The 15,503-nt window shown below is 35.6% G+C and overlaps 1 protein-coding gene across 2 annotated transcripts in view; it reads left to right on the top strand.

Moving 5' to 3' along the window:
- Positions 1-15,503, top strand: part of LOC102960701 (A disintegrin and metallopeptidase domain 3-like) — a 124,200-nt gene that overhangs the window by 94,410 nt on the left and 14,287 nt on the right. For both annotated transcript variants that reach the window (XM_042983406.1, XM_042983405.1), the window contains exons 17-18: positions 3,566-3,652; positions 7,851-7,965. In XM_042983406.1, coding sequence (XP_042839340.1) covers positions 3,566-3,652; positions 7,851-7,965 — 202 coding nt within the window. The remainder of the gene's footprint in view (positions 1-3,565; positions 3,653-7,850; positions 7,966-15,503) is intronic.

The following is a 15,503-nucleotide window of genomic DNA, read 5'->3' as shown; positions in this document are numbered from 1 at the left end:
ATCAGTAAAGCTGAGGATAGAACCATAGAAAATACCCAATCTGAATAACAGAAAGTACACTGAAAAAAAAAATGAATAGAGCCTCAGGGATGTGTGACATTATAGCAAAAGATATAACATCCATGATATTGTCATTCTAGAAGAATAAGAGAAAGAATTTAAGAATGGAAAAGTATATGAGGAAATAATGCCTGGAAAGTTTCCAGATTTGCCAAAAGGCATAAGCCTAAAAATGCAGGAAGCTGAAAGAATGTCATATAGGATGAACCTAGTAAAATTCACAGTTGGATACAGCATAATTAAATTTATGAAAATTAAGACAAAGAATCTTAAAAGTAGTGAGAGTGAAACAACATCTTACCTTCAGGGAAAATACAATTACAATGACAAGAACTGAAATGAGACCATATGGGAACTAGATATACAAATGCCACAGATTACTGTGCTGATTTGTCCCACCAGCCGTATGACTGCTTAAAGCTTTACAGATCAATTCACTCATCTCTCCAGCAGTGATTCTCTCCTGGGAAAGTCTGATCATTAGCCTATGCCCAACTGGCCAATGTCCCCATGTGGGGAAAACAAAAAAAGGAGTGAGGGAGGAAGGAAATGGTAGGAAGGGAAGTGAAGGGAAGGGGGGAAGTGAGGGAGGAAGAAAGTTTCTCCCTATTTGGTTCAGTAGGAGCTTTAAACTGGCGCGACTTTTTACTCTCACACTATTGCTAATAAAAAAAAAAAAACCTAATTGGCAGCCTTTTCCATGTGACAGGGGTTTGTCACATGACAGTCTTCATTGTGGAAACTGGCTTTTAGGCCATGATACTGCATTGGATGGCACTCTTCTAGAGGACAAACCATTTGAAAAGCCCCAATTCTGTAGTCACCATTAATTCAGTTGCTTTAGAAAACAAAATACCTTTCTAAACTTTCTCCTTTGGAATAAAAGTGTTGTGTCGACTAAATTTTGTAACTGAGAGAAAGGAGAGGTGAGTAGTGAATATGAAAGCTAACTACTTGTGTGGTTTTGAGGACAGATTTCCATTGATAATTCTGCATTTTAGCCACCCTTCCCTACCTGCCTTTTTGACTCTTCTTCCTCTCCTGTTCCTTCTTACTCAGGCTGCAGTTCCTCCAGAGCATTCAAGGTTGATCAACCAGGGTCTCTCCTTTACCATTGTATTTGATGATGTTGCTTCCTCGCCTCATTTTATCCACCAGGGCCTTCATTTTATTTCAAAATCCCAGGAAGTTCTTAAATCTTTTATCTTCAAATTGCCTCTTTCTGATACTCCTTTACTCACATTAATTAGGAAAAGGGGAGCTGTTGTGAGTGAATTTGATGTGGAGTTTTTCTGTGGTTATTTAAAAAATTCATCCAAGATATACTTTATTTTATGTGTTACTCTTCCTTGTTCAGTTGATTTCAGAGTGGTTGGAAAGGAAAGACTTCTTTATCTTACTCTCACTAAATGTGGGTCCTTTGTAAAAATTATCTTGATAGATAAAAAGAAAGAGGGAGAGGAGGGAGACTTTATTTATTAACATCTAATAGAAAGTACATCTAGAAGAAAAGTACATCTTCCTTATTAATCATAACGAAATTTTAAATAAAACACTCATATATTGAATACTGTTATATACTGGGTGAAGAGTATACTGCATGGAGATAAGCATATTCCAGCAATGCAAGTTTGCTTAATATTGGATATGATAGAAAGCTTTCTGATTTTTTTATTTATAAGGCTTAGAACAGGAGAAGTGATTCTAGTTCACATACATAGGCCAGGGAAGATGAACATATCTCAGCACATTCATTTCAAACTTGAAAAGGGATATGTTTGGGACATTTAAATGTCCAAAACTAGATAAGCTAATCAATGAATTGATGAATAAAATTAACTCCCTTTTTCTTACCTGGGACTCTACAAAGATATGCTTATATAATCCAGGCATTTCTCTTTAGGAAATATGTATTTTCTTATATTGTTTTTTCTTTTCTTTGAAACATGGTATGGCTGCTTCTGGGATACTGTTTGTGTCTCTTGTTCAAAGAAGGAAGTCTTATATATTAGTTTATATTCAAAACATCATCTCAACCATTGCTCAGGCCTAGCTACTTTTGTAGCGTCTCTTGTTTTTGCTGTCATGACAAAAGAGCCAGCTGCAAATTGATCCGTTTACTTGAAGGAAATTGTATCAGAAGCATGGGTCTTAACTTTTCCTGACTTTTCCCCCTAAAGACAACCCAATGAAATATGACTAGTTATTATTGCCTCAATGGCAATGTTTAAGGAGCACTAGAATGAAAATGATTTGTGCACAGGTAATGCTGGTTTGTTCAAAATTTTGTTATTCTTGCTGGCTCCATCAGAGCACTTCCAGTTACTGAACAACTGATATTCTATCCTTTATGATTGGTTAATGGTGATAGAAAATAATGATTTTTAAGACTATTCATCATACAATGTATATTCTATCAGATAACCTGAGAAAAGCCGACAGATAATTTTTACTGACTTCCCTAAAGATATTAAAATTAAATTAAAATCTGGATAGAGGAATAAGCACTTAAAGTCCACATGAAAATGAGGTAAATAAACAAATAATTTAAAAAGTATCTTGTGTTTAGTGAGCATTTACTATGTGTGTCCAACAAATTATTTCATCCTTATAACCTACATTTGAATAAATTTGGGTTATCAATTGCTGTTCCAAATTCGAAGTTGGATAAGCTGAGGCACGGAGGGATTAAATAACTTTCTCTAGAACACGGTGCAAATGTAAAAGACAAGAGATATTGTCATTAAAGTTGGAAATAAATATAAAAATTATAAGAACACTGATATTTAGCATTGATCAATATGAGGCTCTGTGACTAAAGTAGTTCCTGCACTGAGTATTGGCTCTATCAATAACTTATGCATGTCCCCAAAACAGCACATTTATTTTTTCAAATATAAAATGAGGATGGAGCCCCTGGGTGACTCAGTTGGTTAAGCATCCGACTTCAGCTCAGGTCATGATCTGGCGGTTTGTGGGTTCCAGCCTGGCATCAGGCTCTATGCTCTCGGAGCCTGGAGCCTGCTTCAGATTCTGTGTCTCTCTCTCTCTGTGCCTGTGTGCTTGTGCTCTCTCTTTCAAAAATAAATAAGTAAACATTTTAAATGAGGATAAAAACATCTCTTTTACGGGGTCAATCTGAGTATATACTATAAAAATGCATAGAAAATGCAAAGCCAGATCCTAGCTCATTACAAATAGTACAAATTGGCTGTTTTTGTTCTTACGCCAATTAGTATCAATAAACTCACAGCTGTGCTCCCTCATGGGAAAAATAGAATCTCATTCTCAAAATTTTATGTGTAGTAATTATATGCCATTTGGACTCCCAGCTTCTTTTATTAGAAGGAGTAGATGTCATGAAATCCAGAGTGGTGTGTGTGTGCGTGCGTGCGTGTGTTTGCATGTGTATTTGTATCTATCTTCTGCATCTAATTTCTGTATCAAGTACAATCGCTCAACTCTTGACTTTAAATATTTTCTGTTGGTTGTTTTAACATTTCAGTATTGTTATAAAGGATTCTGTAGAGAAAGAAGTGAGAACCCAGTAAAAACAAATTGTGACTCAGTAAAAAATTGCAGTGGACATGGGGTATGTAATAGTTTCTCTATTTTTATATATAGTGTTTAAAATCCATTAGTAGCATTTTCCACTAGTAATAAGGTTAAGAATTATTTTATATGGAAATTTCTTTTAGAAACTTGCAGTTAAATAAGGAAATGGATTCCACTACTTATACTTATGTACATGATTTATGTGTTAAGATTATTAAAGGCCTCATGGGCTAATAAGCGGTGAACTTTGTACAAAAATGCAAAATGAAGCAGTCTGTTATTATGTTAGATTAAGAGTGTGAAATTTTGGAAATGGGCTTGTTGAAGACTACAAATATACTTTTATACATGCTTATATAAATTTTGCTTACAATTGAATGTATGTGTACTGATATATATATGTAAACACACACTTAATATACTTATATTACATGTATTACACATATTTTTGTGAGAGCAGTTTCTTGTCCATTCAGATCTCTTTTATTCTTTAGTGGCTTCAATTTATTTCCTTGTATGTTTCCTCCGTACTATATTTGAAAATTCATTTACTGATGGACTTTTAGATAATGTTAAATTTTTACTTGACTAATGTAAAGTTAGTCAATGTTTACTTGACTTCAATTTATTTCCTTGTGTGTTTCCTCCATACTATATTTGAAAATTCATTTACTGATGGACTTTTAGATAATGTTAAATTTTTACTTGACTAATGTTATTAATGGCACAATGAACATTGTTGTACACTCACCTTTGTACAATTATCTCATTTCTTAAATTGGTAGCAATGAAATCAGATCGGTCAAACTTATGCAGCATTTACATTTTCAGAAATATTTTGTTTTTAAGAAATATTGTACCAGGTTTGCTCTCACCTATCATGGATGAAAATGTGCATTTTCTGAAATTCTGGCCAGACTAGCTTCTCAGGTTTTTTAATCTCTTCTCACATGCTAAACTATTGTTAATTCACATTTAGTTAATAAATAAAGTTCTTAAGCATGTATGTGTGGTCATATTTGCCATTTATATTTCTCTATTTGTCCATTCACTGTGAAATTATCTATTAGGGTATAGAAATTTTGTAAATTTTGTAAATTTTTCAAGCCAGCATTTGGCTTTAACTCTGTGGCTAGTGTCTCCTTGCCATGTCAATGCTTCATATTTTATATAATAATCCAGGAAAAAAGTGACCTAGCTGTGTGACTAGTATCAAAATTTTCTCCAAGATCACTTACATGTCCTATTATTAACAGTTTCTTTTCTGTTTCTTTCCTTTCTTACTTAAAGTTTAATTTTTGCATGAACCTATTTCTAGATTCTCTGTTCTGCTTTTGACCCCTGTTTTTTCTTTTCTTTTCTTTAAACTTAAATCTTAGTTAACATACAGTGCAATATTGGCTTCAGTAGAATTCAGTGATTCATCACTTATGTACAACCCCACTGCTCATAAAAACAAGTGCTCTCCTTAGTACCCATCACCCATCTCCCATCCACCTGTCTCTCTCAACCCATAGTTTGTTCTCTATCATTAAGAGTCTCTTGTGGTTTGTTTCCCCCTCTTCTCTTTTTTTTACCCCCTTCCCATATGTTTATCTGCTTTCTTTCTTAAATTCCACAATGAGTGAAGCCATATTGTATTTGTCCTTCTCTGATTGACTAATTTCACTTAGCATTATACATTCTAGCTCTATCTGTATCATTGCAAATGGCAACATTCATTCTTTTTGATGGCTGAGTAATATTCCATTGTATATGGACAAGTCGATGGACATTTGGGCTCTCTCCACAGTTTGGCTATTGTTGATAATGCTGCTATGCTATGAAAACTGGGGTGTAGGGGAACCTAGGTGGCTCAGTTGGTTTAGCATCTGACCTCAGCTCAGGTCATGATCTTACAGTTTGTGGGCTTAAGCCCCATATTAGGCTCTGGTCTCACAGAGCAGAGTCTGCTTCAGATTCTCTGTCTCCCTCTCTTTCTCTGCCTGTCCATGTTCATGCTCTCTCTCTCTTTAAAAAATAAAACAAACATAAAAAACATTGGGGTTCATGGACCCCCCTTCAATCTGTATTTTTGTATCCTTTGGGTAAATATCTACTAGTGCAATTTCTGGGTCATAGAGTAGTTCTGCTTTTAACTTTTTGAGGAACCTTCATATTGTTTTCCAGAGTGGCTTAACCAGTTTGCATTCCCACCAACAGTGTAAAAGTGTTCTGCTTTTTCCGCATCCTCACCAACACTTGCTATTTCTTGTGTTGTTAATTTTAGCCATTCTGACAGGTGTGAGGTGGTATTTCATCATGGTTTTGATTTGTATTTCCCTGATGATGAATGATACTGGGCATCTTTTCATGTGTCTTTTGACCATCTGTATGTCTTTGGAAGAGTGTCTATTCATGTCTTCTGCCCATTTCTTAACTGGATTATTTGTTTTCTGGGTGTTGAGTTTGATAAGTTCTTTATAGATTTTCGATACTAGCCCTTATCTGATATGTAATTTGCAAATATCTTTTCCGACTCTGTAGGCTGCCTTTTAGTTTTGTTGATTGTTTCCTTTGCTGTGCACAAGCTTTTTATTTGAAGTCCCAATAGTTCATGTTCATTTTTGTTTCCCTTGCCTTTGGTGAAGCATCTAGTAAGAAGTTGCTCCAGCCAAGGTCAAAGAGGTTTCAAAATCCTTTAGGATTTTGATGGTTTCCTGTTTCACATTTAGGTCTTTCATCCATTTTGAATTTGTTTTGTGTATGGTGTAAGAAAGTGTTGCCCAGTTTCATTCTTCTGCATGTAGCTGTCTGATTTCCAAATACCATTTGCTGAAGAGACTTTTTCCATTGAATATACTTTTACTATTTTGTAAAAGATTAGTTGGCAATCTAGTTGTCATATAATTGTGTGTCAATTTCTGGGTTTTCTATTCTGTTCCATTGATCTATACGTCTGTTTTTGGTGCCACTACCATTGTGTCCTGATGGCTACAGTTTTGTAATATAGCTTAAAATCTGGAATTGTGATGCCTCCAGTTTTGTTTTTCTTTTTCAGGATTGCTTTGACTATCTGGAGTCTTTTGTGGTTCCATACAAATTTTAGGATTGTTTGTTTTAGCTCCATGAAAAATGCTGGTGTTATTTTGATAGAGGTTACATTAAATGTGTAGATTGCTTTGGGTAGTATAGATATTTTAACAATGTTTGTTCTTCCAGTACACAAGCATGGAATACTTTTCCATTTCTTTGTGTCCTCTTCAATTTCTTTCACAAGTGTTCTATAGTTTTTAGAGTACAGATCTTTTACCTCTTTAGTTAGACTTATTCCTAGGTGTCTTATTGTTTTTTGGTACAATTGCAAATGGGATTGATTCCTTGATTTCTCTTTCTGCTTCTTTGCTATTGGTGTATAGAAATGCAACAGATTTATGCACAGTGATTTTCTATCCTGTGACTTTGCTGAATTTATGTACTTGTTATAGCAATTTTTTGGTGGAATCATTCAGGTTTTCTACATAGAGTATCATGTTGTCTGCAAATAGTGAAAGTTTGACTTCTTCCTTGCAGATTTGTATGCCTTTATTTCTTTCTGTTGTCAATTGCTGAGGCTAACCCTTCCAGTCCTATGTTAAACAGTAATGGTGAGAGTGACATCCTTGTCTTGTTCCTGACCCTAGGGGAAAGGCTGTCAGTTTTTTTCCCCATTGACGATGATATTAGCTGTGACCCTTTCGATTCATCCACGAGGTCACATTTATAGATATTTTCTAGCCTTCCTATTTCTAACAAATACATTTGTATCTATTTCTGGTTAAGCATGCTTTTTCTTCTTTGTTTTCCCCCATCATTTTGGTAAAAGTTCCCTCTTATCACAGGTATTTTTTTTTAATCTAACACAATTCATATTATATGCCAACTCCCACCATTTTATAATTTCTAGCTTTACAATTTCTATAGTTTTTTAGAAGAATGCATTTCAGTTGTATCATAATGTTACCTATTTTTATTTAAAAACACAAGTGACTAATAAAAGGAAATATCTATGACATTGAAAAGATATTGCATTGACATTTTTTATGTTAGATTTTATTCTAAAAATTACTTTCTGCATGAAAATACCATTAAAACTACCTATAATATATGAAATTATCATATTTTAATAACATTATCTAACAGACACAAATAATGCACTTAATTTTTATCTTGTACATAAAATGTTCTCTTTTTTTTTTGTTTGGTTTTGATTTTAGGTTTGCAATAATAAGTTTAATTGTCACTGTGATGTTGGATATTCTCCTCCAAATTGTTATCTAAAACCATCATCACCAGGAGGAAGTTATAATGATGGGTATTGGTTTCCAGAGGGTTAGTATCTAGATGAGTGTGCTTCAGTAGAGCTTTATGTACTTATAGAAATGGTCTCCACTGATTATGTGGCTATTGAGTAACTGACATGTGGATAGTGCAACTAAAGAACTATAATTTCCATTTTATTTTACTTTATTTACTTTATTTAACTTAAATTTAAGTAGCCACTTGTGGCTAGTGGCAACTATAACAGTACAGCTTTAGATCATGTTGTCAATGAAAATTTGTATATACTTTTTAGTTCCAATCAAGGAGTGAGCATGCTAATAGCCCTTTAATTTTAACCATGGTTCCCAAAACATTTCTGTTTATACGGCCGAGTTTTCTAGATAGGTATGGTTAAAGTACAGAACAGGTGATAGTTTTATTATGTATTTATATATTCCAAGGATGTTAACTATTGTGATGTGCTAATTCACAAATGAGTTTGCATCTTTAGTTAACCATACTATTGAAAGGTAAAGATAATAAAATCTATATCCATAGTATATGGATAGTAAATGGTATGAAAGATTTTAAAATTTATTTGGTGAACATTCATGAACAAATAAAGCATATTTGTTTTTTCTAAATATTAAAATGTAAAAATCTCATAACAGTATAATTCCATTAATGTCTTTCCATCATTTGCACTTTTGTAATAATATATATATATGTGTGTGTTGTTAACCTGACAATACATTATTATATTTACTTAAGTAGCTAATAGATAGGCCTGTATTGCAATGTGTTTTCCTCTCAGGACTGCCTTCGTTGCATCCCAAAGTGTTTGGATTGTTGTATTTCATTTTCATTTGTTTCCATATATTTTTTAATTTATTCTCTCTAATTTCCTGGTTGACCCATTCATTCTTTAGTAGGGTTTTCTTTAATCTCCACGCTTTTGGAGGTTTTCCAGACTATTTCCTATGGTTGATTTCAAGCTTCATAGCATTGTGGTCTGAAAGTATGCATGGTATGATCTCAATTCTTGTATACTTATGAAGGACTGTTTTGTGACCCAGTATGTGATCTATCTTGGAGAATGTTCCATGTGCACTTGAGAAGAATATATATTCTGTTGGTTTGGGATGCGTTCTAAATATATCTATCAAGTCCATCTGATCCAATGTATCATTCAGGGCCCTTGTTTCTTTATTCACTGTGTGTCTGGATGATCTATCTATTGTTGTAACTGGAGTATTAAATTTCCTGCAATGACCACATTCTTATCAATAAGGTTGCTTATGTTTGTGAGTAATTGTTTTATATATTTGGGAGTTCCCGTATTTGGTGTATAGACATTTATAATCGTTAGCTCTTCCTGATGGATAGACCCTGTAATGATTATATAATGCCCTTTTTCATCTCTTGTTACAGCCTTTAATTTAAAATCTAGTGTGTCTGAATAAGTATGGCTACGCCAGCATTCTTTTGACTTCCAGTAGCATGATAAATAGTTCTCCATCCCCTCACTTTCAATATGAAGGTGTCCTCAGGTCTAAAATGAGTCTCTTGTAGACAGCAAATCGATGGGTCTTGTTTTTGTATCCATCCTGGTACTCTATGTCTTTTGGTTGGAGCATTTAGCCCATTTACATTCAGTGTTATTATAGAAAGATACGGGTTTAGAGTCATTGTGATGTCTGTATGTTTCATGCTTGTAGTGATATCTTTGGTACTTTGTGGTCTTTGCAACATTTCACTCACAGAATCCCCCTTAGGATCTCTTGGAGGGATGGTTTAGTGGTGATGAATTCCTGCAGTTTTTGTTTTTTTGGAAAAACCTTTATCTCTCCTTCTATTCTGAAAGACAGACTTGCTGAATAAAGGATTCTCGGCTGCATATTTTTTTCTGTTCATCACATTGAAGATTTCCTGCCATTCCTTTCTGGCCTGCCAAGTTCCAGTAGATAGATCCGTCACTAGTATTATCGGTCTCCCTTTATATGTTAGAGCATGTTTATCCCTAACTGCTTTCAGAATTTTCTCTTTATCCTTGTATTTTGCCAGTATCACTATGATATGTCATGCAGAAGATTGATTCAAGTTAGGTCTGAATGGAGTTCTCTGTGCCTCTTGGATTTCAATGCCTTTTTCCTTCCCCAGATCAGGGAAGTTCTCAGCTATGATTTGTTCAAGTACACCTTCAGCCCCTTTTTCTCTCTCTTCCTCTTCTGGAATTCCTATGATATGGGTATTGTTCCATTTGATTGCATCACTAGTTCTCCAGTTCTCCCCTCATACTGGTGGAGTTTTTTATCTTTTTCTCAGCTTCCTCTTTTTACATAATCTTATCTTCTAATTCACCTATTCTCTCCTCTGCCTCTTCAATCCCAGCTGTGGTCGCCTCCATTTTATTTGGCACCTAATTTTAGCATTTTTTACCTCCTGATGACTGTTTTTAGTCCCTTGATCTCTGTAGCAATAGATTCTCTGCTGTCCTCTATACCTTTTTCAAGCCCAGCGATTAACTTTATGACTATTATTTTAAATTCATGTTCTGCTATGTTGCTTAAGTCATTTCTGATCAAGTAGTTAGCTGTCGCTACTTCTTGGAGTTTCTTTTGAGCAGAATTCTTCCATTTCATCATTTTGGATAGTCCCTAGAGTGGCGTGAAACTGTAGGACACTTCCCCTATGCTGTCCAGAGTAACTTGTGTTGGTAGGCAGGGCCATAGTCAGACCTGATGTCTGCTCCCAGCCCACCGCTGGGGCCACAGTTGGACTGGTGTGTACCTTATCTTCCCCTCTCCTAGAGGTATGACTCACTGTGGAGTGGTGTGACCCCTGTCTGGGCTACTTGCGCACTGCCAGGCTTGTGGTGCTGCTTCTATGGGATCTGACGCATTAGCCATGGTGGATCCACAAGGTGCACAGTGGCGGGAGGGGCAGACTTAGCTCTCTTTGCCATCAGTGGCCCCTGTGGAAGGGTCTCTGCAGCACCAGGAGGTAGGCAGGCAGAGCCATCGGAGGGATGGATCCATAGAAGCACCGCGTTAGGTGTTTGTGTGGTGCATGCAAGTTCGGTGACAGGAACTGGTTCCCTTTGGGATCAGCTGGGGAATGGGGGAGGGATATGGCACTTGCCAGCACCTTTGTTCCCTGCCAAGCTGAGCTCTGTCTTCCGGGGCTCAGCAACTTTCCCTCCCAGTGTCCTCTTGCCCTCCCGCTCTCAGCAGAGCTGTTGACTTTTAACATTCCGGATGTTAAGTCCCACTGGCCGTCAGAACTCAAGTAGTCTGGTCCCTCTGCTTTTGCAAGCCAGATTCAGGGGCTCTGCCTTGCCTGGTGGGCTGCCCCTCCACCTCCCCTTCTCCCTCCCGCCAGTCTGTGTAGTGTGCACCGCCTCTCCACCCTTCCAACCCTCTTCCGTGGGACTTTTGTCTAAGCTTGGCTCCAGAGAGTCCATTCTGCTAGTCTTCTGACAGTTTTCTGGGTTATTTAGGCAGATGTGGGTGGAATTTAAGTGATCAGTAGGACGTGGTGAGCCCAGCATCCTCCTACACTGCCATCTTCTCCCTGAGAATTCCGACAAGTTGATTTTAAAAGTCATACAGAAATTCAAGGGACACAGAATGTTAAAAAATAATCTTGAAAACATACTTTTCAAGATAATTTGAAATTGAAAACACTTTTCTCAATTCCAAAACATATTATAGTGTTAAAATAACCAAGACAATGTAGTACTGTCCTATGGATAAAGATAGACATTATTTCAATGGAATAGAATATAGTCCAGAAACATTAGACTTACAGTCACTAGTTTTTTATAAGAATTCCAAAGCAATTCCACTGGGGGAAAGAGTGTTTCCCCAAAATGGTGTTAGGACAAGTGCCATGGCATGTTAGGACATGCAAAAGAAAGAAGTGAGATGGGTACATCACAACAATAAAAAAATTGAGTGAAAATGGATCATAGATCTAAAAGCATTATGGAACACCTAGAACACATATGAGTAAATCTTTATGAACTTGGCATATGCTGTGATATAAAAGACAACAAAGCACATATGAAAAAAGAAGATAGATTGTGTGAATTACATCAAAATTAAAAAGTTTTTTGTAAGTTGTTATTTATTTATTTATTTATTTATTTATTCAATGAAAAGCCTACTTTTAATGCTAAACTCAGTTAGAAGGGATAAGAAGGATTACAGAGCGGAGTGGAGGCTTTGACGATTTTCCCACTGCGGGCTCTTACTCCTCAAAACCTAATGACTCCATCTCAGAGGGGACTTCCTCAACAACCACATTTATTTTTTATTTTTTTATTATTAAATATAATTTATTGTCAAATTGGTTTACATACAACACCCAGTGCTCATCCCAACAGGTACCCTCCTCAGTGCCCACCACCCACTTTTCCCTCTCCCCTACCCCAATCAACCCTCAGTATGTTCTCAGTATTTAAGAGTCTCTTATGGTTTGCCTCCCTCCCTGTCTGTAACATTTATTCCCCTTCCTCTCCCCCATGGTCTTCTGTTAAGTTTTTTAAGTTTTTACTTTAATCACCCAGTACTCATCACAAGTGCTTTCTTTAATCCCCATTACCTATTTCACCCATCCATTCATCCATTTTCCCTCTGGTAAACATCTGCTTGTTCTCTATAGTTAAGACTCTGTTTTTTGGTTTGTCTCTCTCTCCCTCTCTCTCTCTTCCGCCACCCTTTGCTCATTTGTTTTGTTTCTTAAATTCCACATAGTAATGAAGTAATATGGTATGTGTCTTTCTCTGACTAATTTCACTTAGCATTATACTCTCTAGCTCCATCCATGCCACTGCAAATGGCAAGATTTCATTCATATATATATAATATTTATAATTTATATATTTATAAATATATATAATGTAATATTATATTATAATTTTTCATTCATATATATTTATATAACATCTTTATCCATTCATTAATAAATGGGCACTTAGGCTAATTCCATAATTTGGCTATTGTAAATAATGCTGCAAAAAACACAGGGGTGCATGCTATCTCTTTGAATTACTGTTTTATTATTCTTTGGGTAAATATACAGTAGTGCAATTATTGGATCATAAGGTCTATTTTTAACTTTTTGAGGAGCCTCCATATTGTTTTCCACTGTGTCTGTACCAATTTTCATTCCCACCAAATTTTTTTCTCCATGACCTTGTCAACACCTGTTTCTTGTGTTTTTGATTTTTACCATTCTGACAAGTGATATTTCAGTTTGGTTTTATTTTATTTATTTTTATTTTTAAAAAATATTTATTTTGACAAACAGAGTGTGAGTGGGGTAGGGACAGAGAGAAGGAGAGAAAGAATTCCAAGCAGCCTCTGCTTTGTAAGCACAGGGCCTGATGCAGGGCTTGATCCCATGAACTGTGAGATCATGACCTGAGCCAAAATCAAGAGTTGACACTTAACTGATGGAGCCACCCAGGATCCCCTCATTGTGGTTTTAATTTGCATTTCCCTTATGGTAAGTGATTATGAGCATCTTTTCATGTGTCTGTTGGCCATCTGGATGTTTTCTTTAGAGAAGTGTTGTTCATTTCTTCAGCCCATTTTCTAGTTTTATTTTTTGGGAGGGTGTTGAGTTTTATAAGTTATTGATAGATTTTGGATACTAACTTTTCATCAGATACGTCATTTGTAAATTTCTTCTCCCTTTCAGTAGGTTGCCTTGTAGTTTTGTTGATTGTTTCCTTCACTTGTGTACGATATTTTTACCTGATGGAGTCCCAATAATTTATTTTTGATTTTGCTTCCTTTGTCTCGGGAGACATACCCAGAAAAAAGACATACCCAGAAAAAAAATTGCTCTTGTCCCAGTAATTACTACCTGTGCTCTTTCTTACAATTTTTATGGTTTTATGTCTCATATTTAGGTCATTAATCTATTTTGATTTTATTTTTGTGTGGTGTAAGAAAGTGGTCCAGTTTCATTCATTTGCATGTAGCTGTCCAGTTTTCCCAACATTATTTGTTGAAAAGAATATCTTTTTCCCATTGGATATTCTTTCCTGCTTTGTCAAAGATTAATTGATCATATAATTGTGAGTTCATGCCTGGGTTTTCTATTCTGTTCTATGATTTGTGTGTCTGTTTTTGTAAGAGTGCCACAATGTTCTGATTACTATAGCTTTGTAGTATAATTTGAAGTCAGGGATTGTGATACTTCCAGCTTTGCTTTTCTTTTTAAAGATTGCTTTTGCTATTCAGAGTCTTGTGGATCCATACAAATTTTAATGTTGTTTGTTCTAGCTCTGTGAAAAATGCTGTTTGTATTTTGATAGTGATTGCATTAAAATTGTAGATTTCTTGGTTTAGTATAGACATTTTAAAAATATTTGTTCTTTGAATCCATGAACATAGAGTATCTTTCCACTTCTTTGTGTCATCTTTAATTTTTTTCATCAATGTTTTATAGTTTTCAGAGTACAGGTCTTTCACCTCTTTGGTTAAGTTTATTCTGAGGTATCTTATTATTATTTGGCACAGTTGTAAATGGCATTGTTTTTTAATTTCTCTTTCTTCTGCTTCATTATTGTTATATAGAAATGTAACAGATTTATGGAGATTGGTATTGTATCTTGTGACTTTATTTACTTCATTTATTAGTTCTAGCAGTTTTTTTGGTGTAGTTTCAGGTTTTCTATACAGTGTATCATGTCATTTGCAAGTAGTAAAAGTTTGACTTCCTTGCTGATTTGGATGCCTTTTATTTCTTTTTGCTGATTGCTGAGGGTAGGACTTCCAGTACTATGTTAAATAGCAGTGGTGAGAGAGGACATCCTTATCTTGTTCCTGACCATACAGGAAAAGCTCTCAGCTTTCCCCCATTGAGGATGAGATTAGCTATAGGTTTTTAGTATATGACCTTTATTATGTTGAGTTATGTTCCTTCTATCCCTACTTTGTTTAGGATTTTTATTAAGAATGTATGTTGTACTTTGTAAAATGCTTTTTCTGCATCTACTGAGAGAATCATATGATTCTTTTCTTCTATTAATGTGGTGTATCACATTGATTGATTTGCAAATATTGCACCCTGTAGCCCAGGAATAAATCCCAGTTGATCTTGGTGAATGGTTTTTTAATGTATTGTTGGATTCTGTTTCTAGTACTTTGTTGAGGATATTTGCATCTATGTTCATCAGAGATTAGCCTGTAGTTATCTTTTTTGTAGTGCCTTTATCTGATTTTTGTTTCAGGGCAATGCTGGCCTCATAGAATGAATTTGAAAGATTGTCTTCTTCTGATTTTTGGAACAGTTTGAGAAAAATATATATTAACTGCTCTTTAAATGTTTGGTAGAATTCACATGTGAATCCATCTGGTCCTGGACTTTTTTGGGAGTTTTTTTCTTTATTTTTTTTTAACATTTATTCATTTTTGAGAGGCAGAGCATGAGTAGGGGAGGGGCAGAGAGAAAGGGAGACACAGAATCTGAAGCATGCTCCAGACTCTGAGCTGTCAGCAGAGCCCATGTGGGGTTCGAACTCGACCCGTGAGATCATGACCTGGGCTGAGGTCGGATGCTTAACTGACTGAACCACCCAGGCACCCCTGTTG

This window comes from Panthera tigris, chromosome B1 (genome assembly GCF_018350195.1).
Source record: "Panthera tigris isolate Pti1 chromosome B1, P.tigris_Pti1_mat1.1, whole genome shotgun sequence".
NCBI classification, from domain to species: Eukaryota; Metazoa; Chordata; class Mammalia; order Carnivora; family Felidae; genus Panthera; species Panthera tigris.
Note: the sequence above shows the minus strand (reverse complement) of the source record. Positions and strands in the feature narration are given on the sequence as shown.